Genomic DNA, 19,797 nt, shown 5'->3' with positions numbered 1-19,797 from the left:
TACCTTCAGCCTTCCGTTTACCCCCTCAGAAAGACTCAGTGTCAACCAGAATCTCATGCAAGCTGCAACAGCGGCGCCCATCCCATCTATGACTTATTTATGTATTTTCATACCAGAGAGGACATCTTGAGACAAGGCCCAAGGACAACAGACTGGAAGACTCAATAACGGTGTGATATTCTAAGTAACTTTTCTCTGGTTACAGACTGTGGTTTAAGGCTCAGCAGAACTCACATGTGGATTTCCTCTACAGACAGTTGACACAGCATGTCTGACACGTACACCAATAGTGTCTGAACTCTGGAGATATATCAAACTCACTTATCAAGCAGGAAGTAGAAGGAACAGGATCAAGACAGGTCATGAATTAAGGTGAAAAAATGACTATGCGACGTACATACGTACAGTAATACATTAGATGATCAAATTGAAGATGAGGGCTTTCCTCGTCTGATATACACCAAGAAATTATAGTAGCTAAAGTAATTATAAGTAACAACTGCTGATGAAATGCAATGCTATTCAATGGTATTTATTTAAATAATTTTAGGTTCATATTTCTATGGCTGAAATCCATGGTTACAAGTCAGCACAGGGGACTAAAATTGTTTATCTAATACAATATTATATAATACATGTATGTATAACTTTGTTTACTTTATTACTATGGCAATGATCATACACATTATTAGTTAACTTTGAGTGCGTTTGTAAATTCATTTTGGCTACTCCCGTTTCAGAGAACTCTCCTTTGAGTGTGCCAGAGCGCAGAATAACTGATGAATTTACTAACGTGTAACCCCCATTGAATATGACAGGTGTCAGTAAAGGTTGGCAAAAAAACTGAATTAAATTGTTGCTAGCAGCACAGTTACAGTCACTAATGCTCTAGATTGATGAAAACAAGGCTCGTGATAGGACAAGCAGTAAAAGTGGTTGAGGTTAGAGACATGAAACTGATAGTCACTGTGGTGAGTATGCACAACAGAGAATGTGCTAGAAGGCTTCAGAGATTCCAGAACACTGTTCAGTTGGAGGTTTGACATTTGGTGAGGCGTATTTAGGAGACTTCACTTATCATTGCCCCATGAACATGGTGGATAAATGCAAAACGGTTCATGGCCTATTTTGTTCTACTTGGAAAATCTCTGTCACCACAAACAATTGTTTATGTGGCCACAAGGTTCAAGACACACATCCTCCTCAAAAATAAAGGAGGACAAAGGCACTCTTCATATAATGAATTAAAATGCCTATATTTGTATGGCATGTTCAATGGAAACAAAGTTTCAAAACTCAGACGCGTTTCGGCTGCTTGGCCTTCGTCAGGGAGTACAAAGATATGATAATACAATGTCCTCTTTTGAACAGCTTTTTCCAATCAACCCTGATTTGAAGAGGGAGTGGTTACAGAATTCATTGGACAACACCTAGTAAGCAATACTATACACATAAAAAGTTCAATACTGTAGATATGTTATCAAAAATGCTATAAAAAATGCACATCCTCCTGTTCTCACAACTAACACAACACGTTATTACTATGGCGATGATCATACATATTATTAGCTAACTTTGGGCGTGTTCGTAAATTCATTTTGCCTATGTATTCCGATTTCAGAGCACTCTCCTTTGAGTGTGCCAGAATGCAGAATAACTGATGAATTTACAAACGCAGAACACCCATTGAATATGACAGGTGTCAGTAAAGGTTGGCAAAAAAAATAATTCAATTGTTGCTAGCAGCACAGTTACAGTCACTAATGCACTAGATAGCATGAAAACAGCCTAACTAGCTCTGCTATGGGGAGTAAAATGGTCAGAGTGAGGTGTTCTCTCATTTGTGTCTGGAAGTAGCTAGCCAACTTTAGCCAGTTAGCTTGGGAGCTTGACTGCCATTGTGAGGTCAGAACACTCTGATCAACCCTACTCCTCAGCCAGAGCGTCCAGTGTGCACTCTGAACACTCAGAGAGCGAAACACTCTGACAACGCTCTGAATTTACAAATGGCCCAGAGCGCACTCTGACTCACTGGAGGCAATTGTGAAACGCACCCTTTAATTAGGGTTCAACATCAGAATTGTCAAGAAAACATGGCAGTGATGGGTACCACTCACAATCCAGCTAATCTAGTCATCAAGACATACTATGTCAGGTAAGCATCCTTATTTCAGTACAGTGTATTGTGACTCTCACCATGTCATTTCTGGTGAGCATGTACTTCAAAGTTAAATTAGGCTTCATTGTGCTAAACATTTTAACAATTTCCTACAGCAAGATAAGCAGAGAGACAGATAGAATAAAATATGTTTTCGGGTATTGATGAAAACAAGGCTCGTGATAAGACAAGTAGCAAAAGTGGTTGAGGTTAGAGACATGAAACTGATAGTCACTGTGGTGAGTATGCACAACAGAGAATGTGCTAGAAGGCTTCCGAGATTCCAGAACACTGTTCAGTTGGAGGTTTGACATTTGGTGAGGGGTATTTAGGAGACTTCACTTATCATTGCCCCATGAACATGGTGGATAAATGCAAAAGGGGTTCATGGCCTATTTTGTTCTATTTGGAAAATCTCTGTCACCACACACAATTGTTTATGTGGCCAAAGGTTCAAGACACTCATCCTCCTGTTCTCACAACTAACACAACACACACGGGCACATAACACACGTAACACACTGGTTTGCATTTTGTGTAAAGATACAATTATCGAAACAACATACCTAAGACCAAAGTCTAATGGAAATAATATGTTTCAGGTGTAATGTCTTCTTCTCCCCACCCTATTCCCCAGGAACTGATGATGTCACAGAGCAGGGGTCATGGTGGGTCAGGGGTTCGGATGAGGGAGCTGTATGTTCTGCTGTGTGTGGTACTGACTCTACCAGGCTGCAGAGGCTTCCTCCCCAACTTCTGGTCCCGTGTGTTAACCCTGTCCTTGGACTCCTACACACACCAATTCATCACTGAACAGGGTGTCCTCAACGTCACTCTGGAGACACTGAGCATGGCCAACACACACCAGCACACACAGGAGCAGGTGAGGCTGTGGTGTGTGTGTGTAAACACACATAATCACATTGCAGTACTGTGTTCCATCTTAAGAACGTTTAATCCAGCTGCAGGTAATGCATGGAAGGCTGTCTATAGACACAAACATGTCTATAGACACAAACATGTCTATCGACACCATGATGATGATGATGACTGCTGTCAGTATCACGACCAGCATTGTTTTATTGCTGCTTTTGGGAAATGTTGCTTTGGCTGCCTAGTAGCCTAGTGGTTAGAGTGTTGGACTAGTAACTAGAAGGTTGCAAGATCGAATCCCTAAGCTGACAAGGTAAAAATCTGTCATTCTGCCCCTGAACAAGGCAGTTAACCCACTGTTTCTAGGCCATCATTGAAAATAAGAATTTGTTCTTTGACTTGCCTAGTTAAAGGAAATAAAATACAGAATCAATTAAATAGATTTCTCAGAACAGAATAAAAAATATACAGTAGCTGTGAGCAGCAATGAACAGGGTCCACAGGATGACAGAAAGGACACAGTTGGATAACAAAGCAAGTACTATCATATAATAACTATATTCCTTCATGTACAAAATCTGGAGAGAATCTGATGTATGGTTCATTAGGAATACATATGCAAAGAATGAGTTGAAGAGTTTAATTCCAAACCCCTAAATAATGTCACGTCGTGTATGTAGGTGGCTGGGAAGTCAGGCGCAGGAGAATCAAATTCGGTACAAATGGGAGTATTTTAATAACTTAAAACACAAACTCCTAAATCAAAGTCCATAATAAAATAAATGTGGGTACAAGAACCCGTCGCACACCAATCCATAAACCATGAACATAACAACAAACAATCTCTGACAAGAACATGAGGGGAAACAGAGGGTTAAATACACAACACTTAATGCATCGGATTGGAACCAGGTGTGTAAAACAAGACAATACTAATGGAAAATGAAACATAGATCAATGATGGCTAGAAGACTGGTGACGTCGATCCCCCGAGCACAAGCCCGAACAAGGAGAGGCATCGACTTCGGAAGAAGTCGTGACAATGTATTAATTGTCAGAAATGTTGGTAAATGAGCTTTTATTGTTTAAAGAAATTATGAAAGAGATTGGTGTGTTTTTCATGGCATGGGGTTGTTCAATAGTACCACATTATGAGTCATAATACCCATAAAACCTAGCGTTCAAACAGGAAAATTATTCCAATCGTTTTTTCCCACAATTTTCCCCATAGCGGATTTTAGAAACACTTAAAACAAGGTCTGTGTTTCGTGTTTCTTACCCTGGCGTGATGTTTTGTTAACCATGGAAATCTCTCTCAGACAACATGACTTTTATTAATACTCAGATTTGAAAATACCAATTAGCATCAAAGTAGATATCATGGAAGACTTGATGATGATGATGATGAATAAACTCAGTTGCTGGATGATGATGATGATGTTGACGGTCTCACAGGCAGGTCTGGGTCGGGGGTTCTGGCATGCAGTGGGGGAGGTGGTGCATTCCAATGCGGCCATGGACTTCCTGAGTTCCACACGGTCCGACCCAGTCTACCACTTTGACTCTGAGCGCGTGGAGGAATCTATGGCGATGCTACGGCAGTTCTGGGCCCAAACCCTGCTCTCTGCACTAGCCAAAGAGTACCAGGGGGCGAGACACAGTCTGGGACAGCTGCTACACTCATTGCAGGTACAATAGGCAAAACACACAATACTCTGTAAGATAGCACATCATGTCAAATGTAAATATCACTCATCCAATAATAATTGGCGTTGTGGCAATTTGAATATGCAATGAGCCTTTTACATGAGAATGACAGGAGAGGTCCCCAGTGTCTGACCTGCAGGATGCTGACTGTCTGTCTCTGTGAACAGGATTTCTACAGCCATAGTAACTGGGTGGAGATGGGTCAGCACTCAATATACCTCCACCTGCTGCATCCTGGGCAGCCAGCCTTCCCTGTAGCCACAGGTACAGTTAAAACACATTGTGGGTTAAATGAACGAGATCTGTGTTCATAGTTCTCTTTGTCTATCTGTCCTCCCCAGAGGACACTCCTACCTGTATGGAGTGTCACAGCGCTACCTGCAGAGATAACCTCCTGCCCAGACTGAGTAGTCAGCAGTACCCTCTACTGCTCACCACTGGGTACTTCAGCACCTACCCACCCAAACCACAAGGTACGGAGGCCTAGCTATTTTCATTCCTGTGTAGATTGAAAAACTAACATCTGAGCCAGATATAGTATATTGATTCAGTTATTTGTAATCTTAATTTTTTTGTTGTTGAAATACTTCAAACGTCTGCAAGCTTCAGCATGAGTGTGGTTTCCATTTGAAAAAATCTCTGTCACACTTTTTAATAACTTTATCTTTGATGAAGAATCATTATAAATACTGTGTTTTTCAGGGAAGTGTAGTCACGGGGGTGTACTGGACAGCAGTCGTCACCAGGGGGCCAAGGGGGGCATCAATAAGGACAGCACCTCCCCCCTCTTCTCCCCCCATCACTACCTCCATGTGGAGGCTGCCCGCCTCGCTACCACGGCAACCCTTACTGTGCTCAGAGACCTCCGAGACAGTGTGGGCAACATCAGCTTCCTCAGGTGGGGTCTATGTAGCCTTCATTATGATGTTAAATACACTTTTTTAAATAAAGTTTGATATGATTACATTTTAACTTGATCTATAGACAATCCATTTGTGCTGATATTCTAAACATGGTAAAAATGGTACACAGAACTCATATAATGTGTTGTAACTACTCATGCTACTGTGTTTCCTGTTCTTGGCTGTTTCCTTCTGTTGGCTGTACTATCCTGAGGGCAGACTGTTTCCTTCTGTTGGCTGTACTATTCTGAGGGCAGACTGTTTCCTTCTGTTGGCTGTACTATTCTGAGGGCAGACTGTTTCCTTCTGTTGGCTGTACTATTCTGAGGGCAGACTGTTTCCTTCTGTTGGTTGTACTATTCTGAGGGCAGACTGTTTCCTTCTGTTGGCTGTACTATTCTGAGGGCAGACTGTTTCCTTCTGTTGGCTGTACTATTCTGAGGGCAGACTGTTTCCTTCTGTTGGCTGTACTATTCTGAGGGCAGACTGTTTCCTTCTGTTGGTTGTACTATTCTGAGGGCAGACTGTTTCCTTCTGTTGGCTGTACTATTCTGAGGGCAGACTGTTTCCTTCTGTTGGCTGTACTATTCTGAGGGCAGACTGTTTCCTTCTGTTGGCTGTACCATTCTGAGGGCAGACTGTTTCCTTCTGTTGGCTGTACTATTCTGAGGGCAGACTGTTTCCTTCTGTTGGCTGTACTATTCTGAGGGCAGACTGTTTCCTTCTGTTGGTTGTACTATTTTGAGGGCAGACTGTTTCCTTCTGGTGGCTGTACTATTCTGAGGGCAGACTGTTTCCTTCTGTTGGCTGTACTATTCTGAGGGCAGACTGTTTCCTTCTGTTGGCTGTACTATTCTGAGGGCAGACTGTTTCCTTCTGTTGGCTGTACTATTCTGAGGGCAGACTGTTTTCTTCTGTTGGCTGTACTATTCTGAGGGCAGACTGTTTCCTTCTGTTGGCTGTACTATTCTGAGGGCAGACTGTTTCCTTCTGTTGGCTGTACTATTCTGAGGGCAGACTGTTTCCTTCTGTTTGTTGTACTATTCTGAGGGCAGACTGTTTCCTTCTGTTGGCTGTACTATCCTGAGGGCAGACTGTTTCCTTCTGTTGGCTGTACTATTCTGAGGGCAGACTGTTTCCTTCTGTTGGCTGTACTATTCTAAGGGCAGACTGTTTCCTTCTGTTGGTTGTACTATTCTGAGGGCAGACTGTTTCCTTCTGTTGGCTGTACTATTCTGAGGGCAGACTGTTTCCTTCTGTTGGCTGTACTATTCTGAGGGCAGACTGTTTCCTTCTGTTGGCTGTACTATTCTGAGGGCAGACTGTTTCCTTCTGTTGGCTGTACTATTCTGAGGGCAGATTGTTTCCTTCTGTTGGCTGTACTATTCTGAGGGCAGACTGTTTCCTTCTGTTGGCTGTACTATTCTGAGGGCAGACTGTTTCCTTCTGTTGGCTGTACTATTCTGAGGGCAGACTCTTCAGTGTGAAGCAGCCTCCAGCGCTGGTGTTTGTCATGGACACCACAGGCAGCATGTTTGAGGAAATCACCGCAGCCCGCCTCCGTGCCCACTCTATCATCCAGGCCCGCGCCAACACTCCCGAGCAGCCTGGCACCTTCCTGCTGGTGCCCTTCCATGACCCAGGTGAGGGAGAGGGCATGACCAGGCCAGGGTGTTAGTTGACAGGGTTAGGGTCAGGGCCAAACCATGGAACCCTAAATGTTACCTGTGCCAAAAGTGTTACAGGCTAAACTCCTTTCTTCAGTTTTGGGGCACCATTTTACGTGTAATTGTCTACAAGAATATCAAACCTATATGACAGGCATTATGTTATAGCTGCAATGTACAAGTTATTCGTTTCATTTATTAGGTTCTTCATTAGCTACTGCACTTGGAGAAGCTCCTCTTCCTGTGGTCCACATAAAACTATATTACATGAAGAAAATAAAAAAATATGTACGGTATACAGTGCATTCGGAAAGTATTCAGACCCCTTGACTTTTTCCTCATTGTTAGGTTACAGCCTTATTCTAAAATTGATTTTAGCCCCCTCATCAATCTACACACAATACCGCATAATGACAAAGCAAAAACTGTTTTTAATACATTTTTGCAAATGTTTTAAAAATGTACATAAGTATTAGGACCCTCAGTACCTTGTTGAAGCACCTTTGGCAGCGATTACAGCCTCAAGTCTTCTTTGGTATGACACTACAAGCTTGGCACACCTTTATTTGAGGAGTTTCTTCCATTCTTCTCTGCAGATCCTCTCAAGCTCTGTCAGGTTGGATGGGGAGCGTCCCTGCACAGCTATTTTCAGGTCTCTCCAGAGATGTTTGATCGGGTTTAAATCTGGACTCTGGCAGGGCCACTCAAGGACATTTAGAGACTTGTCCCAAAGCCACTACTGCATTGTCTTGGCTGTGTGCTTAGGGTTGTTGTCTTGTTAGAAGGTGAACCTTTGCCCCAGTCTGAGATCCTGAGTGCTCTGGAGCAGGTTTTCATCAAGGATCTCTCTGTATTTTGCTCCGTTCATCTTTCCCTCGATCCTGACTAGTCTCCCAATCCCTGCCGCTGAATACAGTATGATGCTGCCAACACCATGCTTCACCGTAGGGATGGTGCCAGGTTTCCTCCAGACGTGACACTTGGCATTCAGGCCAAAGAGTTCAATCTTGGTTTCATCAGATCAGAGAATCTTGTTTCTCATGGTCTGACAATCTTTCCAAGCGGGCTGTCATGTGCCTTTTAGGAGTGGCTTCTGTCTGGCCACTACCATAAAGGCCTGATTGGTGGAGTGCTGCAGAGATGGTTGTCCTTCTGGAAGGTTCACCCATCTCTAGAGAAAAACTCTAGAGATCTGTCAGAATGACAATCGGGTTCTTGGTCACCTCCCTGACCAAGGCCCTTCTCCCCCGATTGCTCAGTTTGGCCAGGCGGCAAGCTCTAAATAGAGTCTTGGTGGTTCCAAACTTCTTCCATTTAAGAAAGGAGGTCACTGAGTTCTTGGGGACCTTCAATGCTGCAGAAACGTTTTGGTACCCTTCCCCAGATCTGTGCCTCAACACAATCCTGTCTCTGAGCTCTACGGAGAATTCCTTCGACCTCATGGCTTGGTTTTTGCGCTGACATGCACTGTCAACTGTGGGACCTTATATAGACAGGTGTGTGCCTTTCCAAATCATGTCCAATCAATTGAATTTACCACAGGTGGACTCCAATCAAGTTGTAGAAACATCTCAAGGATGATCAATGGAAACAGGATGCACCTGAGCTCAATTTTGAGTTTAATAGCAAAGGGTCTGAATACTTATGTAAATAAGGTATATCTGTTTTTTAAAATATTTTTTATAAATTTGCACAAAAAAACTAAAACCTGTGTTCGCTTTGTCATTATGGGGTATTGTGTGTAGATTGATGAGGAAAAAAATAATTTAATCAATTTTAGAATAAGGATGTAATTTTTTTAATTTATTTTTTTTAAAGTTAAGGGGTCTGAATACTTTCCAAATGCACTGTATATATAATTATATTGCGGTGCTACCAGTGTAACTCACGCAGTGTGTACGGTGCTGAAGTGAATACATTTCCCTGTGTTCTCTGTGCTCCAGGGGTGGGGCCGGTGTATGAGACAGAGAAACCGGAGGAGTTCATGAGCTATATGGAGAATCTGATGGCTCTGGGTGGAGGAGATGAACCTGAGATGTGTCTTTCTGCCATACAGGTAACACAGAGAGTAGCTACAGCTGATTTGACATCAAATTATTATCTTTTAATAACAGCATAGGATAACATACAGTAAACAGAACATCAATTGTACATAGCAACAGCCAAATCATCATTTTCAGAGGATTTCATATTTTAGCAGTTTTTTTTACCCTCTTTGTTGATAGTCTTATGTACATTCATGTACCTGTGTGTTACAGCTGGCCCTCACTCATAGCCCACCTCTGTCAGAGATATTTGTATTCACTGATGCCTCCCCTAAAGATGCTCACCTGTACAATGCTGTGAGGGCTCTTATACTAGAGAAACAATGCAAGGTAACACTTTTTGTTTTTGTGATCAAAATGATAAATGATAACAAAGGATCCCAGATAAACAATCCAATCCCTTCTGGCTCCACCAGATGACCTTCCTCCTGACTGAAGACCCCCGTCACAGGATGAAGGGCAGCAGGAGGAGGAGGAGGAGGAGGGAGACTCTGTCCCCTGACCGTTTCGCTCTCTACTCCTCCCTGTCCTCTGTTTCCGGGGGACTGACTGTCTTCACCACTAACTCAGACATCCACCGTGTCTCTGCCATAGTTGAGGACAACACAGCTGCAGATAAGGTACTGCAACAAGGCAAAATGCTCACTGTGGTAGAGTACAATCATTATCTACAGAGGTACACCTGCCCATACTGATCCACTATTTGTCTGAAATTAATAGGTTTTGTTACTATATGATACAATGCTAAATAAAATAGTTTCTTAGAATGGTACTTCTCTGTTTATTCTTTTCAGGCAGGAGACCTGTCATTGGTATTATCCCTAGGCAGATGAGTTGCCTCCCACATGTTGCCCTAGGTCTGGGATTTTTAGACTATAATACGTCATTTGGGAAACACTGCCCTCACGCCAAAGCCTTCTGTCTCCCTCTGTAGGTGACTCTGCTACATGCAGAGAGTGATAGTGACTCCAATTTATCCCACTCCTTCAGTGTGGACAATGCAGTGAAGTGCGTGACCCTTCACCTCACTGGACACCTCAGACAATGTGTCCTCAGCAGCCCAACTGGTACGACTACACATTTCACACACTGACATGTAGATACACACATGGACGACAGCCTTTTCTGTATGACATCTTCCTTCTCTCATTGTCTCCCTCCACCCCTCCCAGATCGTACTCAGTCTCTGTTGAATCAGCAGGGTCCCCTGGCAGAGTGTGAGCAGTTTCAGGGTCTGTACAGGATCAGCCTGCTGTCCCCTATAGAGCCAGGCCAGTGGCACCTCAACACCATTGCTGATGGTCACATCACCTTTAATGCCATAGGTACCCCGTCTGTCACTATACTACACACAGTACCTGTTCCCACAGAGTAATCATGAGCAAAACTCGAGTAGGCCGACTGATAACAGAGTAATACCTGTCTCCAAAGCTGACAGCAATGTGGACTTCCTGTATTACTTTGCTGTGGAGGCCAATGGAACGCATCCAGGCCTGGCTAAAGTGGAGGGGAGTCCAATCGCAGGTGAGGGGGGTGTGGTTTTTGGCTAGAATACAGTATATATTTATTTATCCTTCATTTGTCTAGCCTATACGCTTCATGACTAAAAAAATCATGATCGCATCTATTCATCCATTTGCTGTTTCATGTCTGTTCAGGTGTCCCAACCTTTCTAGTGCTGACTGTCACAGGTCTATTGCCCAATGAGAAGGCCTCTTTCAGTCACGTGACCCTGCTGGGAGCCAATGGGGAGAGCCTCCAGAAAGTGTGGCTAAACTCGTCCTCTTCATCTGCGTCCTCTGGAGAGGAGCTGGTTGGCTGGATGGCCTCTGTTCCCAGGGTGCCGTTCTGTGTCCGTCTATCCGGCAGAGACGGGGGAGGGAACCGCCTGGAACGCGTCTCCACGGAGATGATCCAGCACACACACATTAAGATACAGGTACAACAACAACAGCAACAAACAGCCAACTGATACTGTACAGGCCAACATCTGGACATCATGGACAATAAGGCCGAGCACAATGCTGCACTGTGCATAACAGAACACACCACAAAAATCAGTTGTCAAGCAGAACATTACAAATAACAAGACAGTCTAGCACAACACAGCCATGAACACAATAGAAGAAAGAGTAAGACATTATGCTCCCTCCCTCCCTCCCTCAGGTCCTGTCTATCCCACGTCTGGTTCCTGGCCACAGTACGAGAGTATTTTTTGATGTTCAGAACCACGGCCCCGCCCGAAACCTCACCCTGACCGCTGACGATGACCGGGGATATCTCTCTCAGAGAGGACCACACAGGTAGACAGGGCAAAACGGACCAACAATGTCAAACTGTCACAAAATGGCTAATTATTATAATAATGAATCATTTATTACACTTTTATAGCACTTTGCATTACAGACAGAATCGCAAAGCTCTTGTTAAGCAAAATAAACAACAATTAATTAAAAAAGATATACTGTATAGCAGATAGTAATCACTGCTCCCTACTCTATGTTATTTCTCATTCTAAAATGTTTTTCTCTCAGCCTCTCTGTGGGGGAGAGAGGGTCAGTGAGGGGGGAGGTGGAGCTCCAAACTCCTAAGGGGGCTGAGGCAGGAGGGGCTGTCACTATGACTCTGACAGTGCGAGTGCTGGACTCCCTGGACTCCAACTACGCAGTGTTGCACCTGACTGTGGTTCCTCCGGTGAGACCCATACACTGAGACAACCAAGCTTCTACTATGAGTACAATACATACATACTGTAGAAACAAGGCCTTTGAATCTCAGCTTTGGAGATCAGAAGCCTACTGGAATCAAGCATTCAAAATACATAGGGAAATGTATATTTAATATACACATACTACCCCTCTTTATGTCATCATTTCCTGTGTAGTATCCCTGATATCACATCCTGTCCCCTTCTCCCCCAGGATCCTGACATGTCTCCCCCATCATGTTCCATCATGCGAGTAGAACACACCTGCCCAGGCCCGACTCAGTGCACAGGAGTCAGATGGACTGTCTCTCTGGCTGTGACAGACAGGGGGTGCTCTGGCCTGGCTTCCCTCCAGCTCTCTCAGGGTCAGGGCATTCTCACCCTGCTCCACAGCCCCACAGACCCCCTAGGGGACAGCCTGGAGGAGAACCAGCCCACCCCCAAGCACAAACCTCAGAACCAGAGAGACAGGGAGAGGACAAGCCCAGCACATGGGGAGAATGGCTATGCTGAACTGGATCCCAGGCTGGTACAAGGTAACCCTCCTCTGAACGTGGCCCAGTGGACAGGTAGATTGCCCAAGCCTCTGTGGGTGAGGTACACCTCCCCCTGCTGCTCCCCCCAGGCGGAGCTCCTGGTGTGGGACGTGGCCGGGAATATGAGGCGCTGCCATCTGACCGCCAGCCAGCAGAGGGGTATACGGGAGAGGAGTGGAGTGTCAAACAGTGCTGGAGAGATGCCGCTGCAAAGTTGCTTCCTGTTGTTTTCATTGTTGAGTTTGATTTGGACTGTTCCACTGTTGGTTGATGTGGGATCATTTCTCTATGTCAAATAACCTTAAAGATGTTCTGTAACCAAAAGGCTTCTGTTTTTATGGGCCACTAGAAGCACACTTTAGACTTCAGTTCCTCACTTGAACCTTTCACTGGAAAGCAGACAATGATGAATTAAGTTGTTTTTTAAATAATACTTTATTGACATTGTGTCATACAAACCCTTATCCTTCTTGTCATTTGTTTTTGTTAATATATTTTTTTATTACCCCTTTTTCTTCCCAATTGGTAGTTACAGTCTTGTCCCATCGCTGACTCCCGAACAGACTGTTTACACCACTACAAGGTGTTAGAGACAAATAAATGCTGTGTCCTTTTTACCTTTTATTTAACTAGGCAAGTCAGTTAAGAAAACATTCTTATAAACAATGACGGCCTGCCCTGGCCAAACACTAATCTGGACGAAACTGGGCCAATTGTGCCCTGCCCTATGGTACTCCCAATCACGGCCGGTAGTGACACAGCCTGAAATCAAACCAGGGTCTGTAGTGACGCATCTAACACTGAGATGCAGTGCCTTAGACCGCTGCGCCAGACTTTAATTACCCGTGAATGTAGTTCACCCAGTCCGAACCATTCACGGTGGTGTTCAAATCAATTCACCTGTGTGCACCTACATTGTAAATGTTCATTCAAAGGCTAGGATGCAGCAACCTCATGCTGGGTATAGGGAACGTTTAGTATCATGTAGTAGTTTAAACCTATCCATGTTACATTGAACTGGGTGAATGGAATATGAATGACAGTCATCCAATATGCTGTAATAAAAATAAGGCCATGCTCATGAAAAAGAAGTCCACCCTCATCTTAAACGGCATCGACTGCCACTGGTCAACATGTTGTTGTTCTTTAACTTGCACTCACGCACACACGCATGGGCACACACCACACACACCACACACATAAATCATTACCATGGACAATCACGTCATATTTAGATTACATTGATTAGACTAAATAGTTGTTGGTACATTTTAGTTGTCACTGTATTCGACTAAGCATACTGTAGGTGATTAGATGATGTTGAAATGGTGCTGGAATAGTGGAGGCAGCGGCTGTTTTCTTTGCCACTTGCTGTAACAGGTTGTAAGTGATAGTTTCGGAAACATGAACTCGTTTGACCATGTTGTTGGTCATGTAACTGTTTGTTACATGCAATATGTTTTGTGGACTTCACTGGACAGATGTTGCTCTCCGGTTTTGTAATGAAAGAAATGTGTGGTTCAATTTATTCTGCCACTGTGTCTTCGTATTGTCTCGGCCTTTAGGCCTATATATCACAGTGGAAAGGCATATGAACAGGTTATAGAGCAAACAATGCAATTATCACAACACATAGATTGTTCTGTGTCTTTTTTTCCTGGCTTGGCTTCCCTGGCGATTTTACCCAGGCACGGCTACTGTTTAACAGTCACACAAAACTTCTCCAGCCCTGGAACAGATCGATAAATTCTCCTCCATGGAGCTACTTCCTGATGCTAACCACTCCTTCAATGATATGCTGAAACATTGATTTGTGGTTTCAAGTGTATCTTGCAGCTAATGTAACAGTAAAATAACAATTAACAGGATTTGTTTTTACAACATCAAGCACAACAACAAAAGCAGAAAGTCTACCATTTGTAAATGACTAGGTTTTTATAGAGCACAAATTCATACAGATATTTCTTTGGTGTTCAGAAATGTATACAGATCAACTACTTCGTTAACTGAAATACAAAGCCCTTATCGCTCAGAATATGAGCTAGCACTTGGAAGACCAGAAATCAACACTGTTAGATAATACTTGGCAAGTGCAGTATAAAACTGTAAATGATATGCACCTCATATCTCTCCACTTCTGAAAATGACTTTTTAATGAATCATTGGCCACCCTCTTCCTCTTGATTTTGAGCTGAAATAACATGTGGCTTGTTTACTTTACTCTGACCAAACATAACACCTAGTGTAGCAAGAGGTTATAAGATGGACTCTTACCTACTACTCTCCTCCATACTAAGTTGGAATGATCCACAATGGCAATGAAAGGCCCAATCACACCCCTCTTGAACAGGACAGCGAGTATTAAGATGAATTTAACAGATACCATTTTTTATTTGACCTTTTTTCGGTTACTAGTCCAACGCTCTAAACACTAGGCTACCTGCCGCCCAAATGATGCCTTTCACTATGTACATGTTGGCCAGGTTCTTCTTTGGAACTGGATAGAAAGTTCACACGTGTGAACATACTACATGGAGTGGAGACTGCTGAGGGAAGGACAGCTCATAATAATGGTCAGAATGGTTTTTCTTGTGTTTGATACCATTCCATTCACTCCATTATACTCCATTCCAGCCATTATTATGAATCGTTCTCCCCTCAGTGGTTTCCACTGCATGCTGTAGTATATCTCCAGCCAATTCAATTGTAAATGATATTGGGAAATGTGCCTTACCATCCATTCCTTACTCAACAAATGCAACTTAGTCACTTGAGCTCCTGAGTGATGCAGCGGTCTAAGACACTGCATCTCAGTGCTAGACGTTTCAAATCTGACTGCTTGTATAGCCATGCCTTTAGCTCTCTGTTGCACTGTCTTGGCACACATATTTTGTCTTACCATGTTAATAATTGTAATATTCACTTGTTACTCTCACAGCCGTATCCATTACATATTGATTACAATTCAGATTTCGATTGACGTCCCGCCAGAATTCAATTCCCTCAGGGTGGTTCAACCATTCTGGCATCACAGCCTCTTGTTTGCCACTGCTGTTGTACTAATAGACAATGACATCATCTATCATTACTGAATGGACGAGTTTTGGATTCAAGATCCATTGGGTTGCGATGCAATGAAGAGGGGCTGGAAGACAACATTTGAAGTTATCGTTTCTGTAGCCTGTTTCAATAGAAAACATTAAGACAACATTGTGTAGTCGTTGTGTTTGCTGGGTTTAGCCTTTAAACAAAAGTATACCAAGTAAAACTGCATTTGGTTTGTTGTACTATGATACAACATGGTGAGACAAGAATTCCAAAAGCATAACTCAAATAATGAATAAACCTAGGATGGAGAATTGCTTTAATGAATTTATAATTGTGGTTATCATATTGCCAATAATATATTCTTGTTGGTGTATTCATGAACACAGCTTATGAGCTGAAGTGTAACAGGAAGTTGGCTTGAGTCAAATGACAGAATATCCCACTTCTGATGTTTTTTTAGTGCTCTGGAGTGGTGCAGCGGTTCGATTCTGGAGTGGTGCAGCGGTTCGATTCTGGAGTGGTGCAGCGGTTCGATTCTGGAGTGGTGCAGCGGTTCGATTCTGGAGTGGTGCAGCGGTTCGATTCTGGAGTGGTGCAGCGGTTCGATTCTGGAGTGGTGCAGCGGTTCGATTCTGGAGTGGTGCAGCGGTTCGATTCTGGAGTGGTGCTTAAAGCTAGTGAGGGAGATGTGAGTCTCAAGCTTCAGAGATGTTTGCAATTCGTTCCAGTCATGGGCAGCAGAGAACTGGAAGGAAAGACGACCAAAGGAGGAATTGGCTTTGGGGGTGACCAGTGAGATATATCTGCTGGAGCGTGTGCTACGAGTGGGTGCTGCTATGGTGACCAGTGAGCTGAGATAAGGCGGGGCTTTACCTAGCAGAGACTTGTAGATAACCTGTAGCCAGTGGATTTGGCGACGAGTATGAAGCGAGGACCAACCAACGAGAGCGTACAGGTCGCAATGGTGGGTAGTTTATGGGGCTTTGGTGACAAAACAAATGGCACTGTGATAGACTGCATCCAGTTTGTTGAGTAGAGTGTTGGAGGCTATTTTATAGATGACATCACCGAAGTCGAGGATCGGTAGGATGGTCAGTTTTACGAGGGTATGTTTGGCAGCATGAGTGAAGGATGCTTTGTTGCGATATAGGAAGCCGATTCTAGATTTAATTTTGGATTGGAGATGCTTAATGTGAGTCTGGAAGGAGAGTTTACAGTCTAACCAGACACCCAGGTATTTGTAGTTGTCAGAGCATTCCAGGGTAGTGATGCTGGACGGGCGAGCAGGTGCAGGCAGCGATCGATTGAAAAGCATGCATTTAGTTTTACTTGTGTTTAAGAGCAGTTGGAGGCCAAATGTCAGAAGTCAAAATCAAGCTGGTGGAAGCACTTAATGGCAATGTCCATGCAAAAAAAGATTATATCCATGATAAGTCCTCTAACTAACTCTATGGGATGGGTGGCAGGTAGCCTTGGGGTTAAGAACATTAGGCCAGTAACTGAAAAGTTGCTGGTTTGAATCCCTGAGCCGACAAAGCGACACAAATCTGTCAATGAGCCCTTGAGCAAGGCACTAAATGACTAAAATGTAATTGAAAATAAGAAACTTGGCTGCCAAGCTATATCTGGTTTTGAGTTTAATTTGGACTGTTCTACTGTAGGTCAGCATGCGTGGCATATAGACACAACTCAAGCTCTGCTGTGAGACCAGTAAAATACATCGAACTCAAGCAACCACTGGAAACCACTCAACCTAGCACTGGAAACCACTCAACCTAGCACTGGAAACCACTCAACCTAGCACTGGAAACCACTCAACCTAGCACTGGAAACCACTCAACCTAGCACTGGAAACCACTCAACCTAGCACTGGAAACCACTCAACCTAGCACTGGAAATCCCTTTGACAAGACACACACGATTGGGGACCAGTGCAGGTTAAACACACCTCGTGCACAAACATAAACATTTCACTTTGTGGATTAACTTACCAAAATACCTTTGTGTTCATCATGGGCCACAAAGTACATTTTTGTTAAATTTCTCATAGGAAAACCACTGTTTTCCACTGACTCCGCCTAGGAGAGGGTTAAAAATCAGTGAATGTTTCTGTCTGAATTACAGCTGTAACGACCCTTTGGGAATAATTAAACTTGGTTAAGCTTCTCTAGTGTCCGTGAGTTATTTACTCTGAGAAATTAGACCCTAACAGAGGTTTGTTTGTTTTGTGACACTTTCTCTCGCAGCTCTTTTTCCCATCCTTCAGTCCTATGTTGGTTTCTGCCTCACTCACAATGCTTTCTGCCTCACTCACAATGCTTTCTGCCTCACTCACAATGATTTCTGCCTCACTCACAATGCTTTCTGCCTCACTCACAATGCTTTCTGCCTCACTCACAATGCTTTCTGCCTCACTCACAATGCTTTCTGCCTATTCACTCACAATGCTTTCTGCCTATTCACTCACAATGCTTTCTGCCTATTCACTCACAATGCTTTCTGCCTATTCCCTCACAATGCTTTCTGCCTATTCCCTCACAATGCTTTCTGCCTATTCCCTCACTGTACTGTTGCCACTTTGGACCTACTGTGTATGACCTGCCTGCCTCCTGGTCCCTTCCATTAAACACCTTCAGCTCTGTCTCCTATTGTGTTCATTACAGTATGACATGTTTTTACAAGTCTGGTTTAAGCCTCTGTCTTGTCATAGGCTGAGGATAAAAGCACATCAACCAAGCCACTGGTTATAGCAAATGAGCTCCTTCCTTTCGGTTGACGCAAAACAGTGACTAGTGGCATGCAGTACCTGGACTGGGTCATGCCGTGGTCAGACTTGGGAGTCACAGTGGAGGTCTCTCTGACTGCTCCTCTCTTCCACAACAGACCAACACAGACTGAAACAGAGAGCCAATCACTGTTAAGATACTGTTCCTCCAGAAGCTGGATCGGGTCTTGAACTGTGGACATACATGAAGACAGTTCAAAGTGTCAGTCATTTAAAAATGACGTTCCAAATGAACAGGTTACATTTTCCTCATACTGTAGGTAACAGTTCATTCCTTGCGGTTTGGCCCTGTCCGGGGGTGTCCTCTGATGGGGCCACAGTGTCTCCTGACCCCTCCTGTCTCAGCCTCCAGTATTTATGCTGCAGTAGTTTATGTGTCGTGGGGCTAGGGTCAGTTTGTTATATCTGGAGTACTTCTCCTGTCCTATTCGGTGTCCTGTGTGAATTTAAGTGTGCTTTCTCTAATTCCCTCTTTCTCTCTTTCTTTCTCTCTCTCGGAGGACCTGAGCCCTAGGACCATGCCCCAGGACTACCTGACATGATGACTCCTTGCTGTCCCCAGTCCACCTGGCCGTGCTGCTGCTCCAGTTTCAACTGTTCTGCCTTATTATTATTCGACCATGCTGGTCATTTATGAACATTTGAACATCTTGGCCATGTTCTGTTATAATCTCCACCCGGCACAGCCAGAAGAGGATTGGCCACCCCACATAGCCTGGTTCCTCTCTAGGTTTCTTCCTAGGTTTTGGCCTTTCTAGGGAGTTTTTCCTAGCCACCGTGCTTCTACACCTGCATTGCTTGCTGTTTGGGGTTTTAGGCTGGGTTTCTGTACAGCACTTTGAGATATCAGCTGATGTGTGAAGGGCTAAATAAATACATTTGATTTGATTTTTGATTTGATTCCTTAACAAATGGAAAGATGACAAATTCATGTTCCCTTATCCCAGGTTACTGTGATGTTCCTGGCTACACCGCTGTGGAGCAGCTGTACCTCTGGGTGTCCTGGGATCCCTGTGGGACACTCGGGCTCTTCCTCAGCTGGTACGGACCATCTCCGTTGGGCAGCACCTCTCCACTGCTCACCCTGTCCACCAGGGGAAGCCCCTGTGCGCCCAGCCACTCCACCTGCACTGCCTGCGGGTAGAACCCTGTCACATACCCTCCAAGGTGGAGGTCAGCTGTAGACCTCTTCAATCAATAACACACACTTGAGGGACTGCGAGAACGCCAGGCGTAATCAAGCCACCTCAACGTTCATAGTGTTGTCAACATTGTCTCTACCACTGACATCCTTTTCATTTCAAGACTAAACTTTGTCTACCTTTTTTTTGTCGTGGATCCAAGGTGCGTATTTAAATGGTCTTTAGCC

The 19,797-nt window shown here is 44.0% G+C and overlaps 1 protein-coding gene across 2 annotated transcripts; it reads left to right on the top strand.

Annotated features, from left to right (window-relative positions):
• Nucleotides 1–1,208: 1,208 nt before the first annotated feature.
• vwa7 (von Willebrand factor A domain containing 7) lies at nt 1,209–17,800 on the top strand. Of its 2 annotated transcripts, XM_029672148.2 has the most exons (17): nt 1,209–3,041; nt 4,487–4,720; nt 4,906–5,002; nt 5,080–5,211; nt 5,441–5,636; nt 7,114–7,283; nt 9,251–9,363; nt 9,566–9,682; nt 9,769–9,972; nt 10,287–10,419; nt 10,525–10,677; nt 10,784–10,876; nt 11,011–11,291; nt 11,519–11,655; nt 11,887–12,046; nt 12,274–12,595; nt 16,104–17,800. In XM_029672148.2, the coding sequence occupies exons 1-17, from the start codon at nt 2,766–2,768 to the stop codon at nt 16,313–16,315; spliced, it is 3,030 nt and encodes a 1,009-aa protein (XP_029528008.1). In that variant the 5' UTR covers nt 1,209–2,765; the 3' UTR covers nt 16,316–17,800. The 2 variants fall into 2 exon arrangements, with proteins under 2 accessions (XP_029528008.1, XP_029528006.1); XM_029672146.2 differs by lacking the exon at nt 16,104–17,800 and having other exon boundaries at nt 12,274–14,220.
• The last annotated feature ends 1,997 nt before the right edge of the window (nt 17,801–19,797 follow it).

This window comes from Oncorhynchus nerka, linkage group LG11 (assembly GCF_034236695.1).
Source record: "Oncorhynchus nerka isolate Pitt River linkage group LG11, Oner_Uvic_2.0, whole genome shotgun sequence".
Lineage (NCBI taxonomy): Eukaryota > Metazoa > Chordata > Actinopteri > Salmoniformes > Salmonidae > Oncorhynchus > Oncorhynchus nerka.
The sequence above is the reverse complement of the archived record's forward strand: the minus strand, read 5'-3'. Positions and strand labels throughout refer to the sequence as shown.

Bases quoted from the DNA above. Each gene is read 5' to 3' on its own strand.
- vwa7 (XM_029672146.2), top strand. From the start codon at position 2,766: ATGTCTTCTTCTCCCCACCCTATTCCCCAGGAACTGATGATGTCACAG. The intron at 5,637-7,113 runs GTGGGGTCTATG...TTCTGAGGGCAG, and splicing joins GGCAACATCAGCTTCCTCAG to ACTCTTCAGTGTGAAGCAGC. The intron at 12,047-12,273 runs GTGAGACCCATA...CTTCTCCCCCAG, and splicing joins ACCTGACTGTGGTTCCTCCG to GATCCTGACATGTCTCCCCC.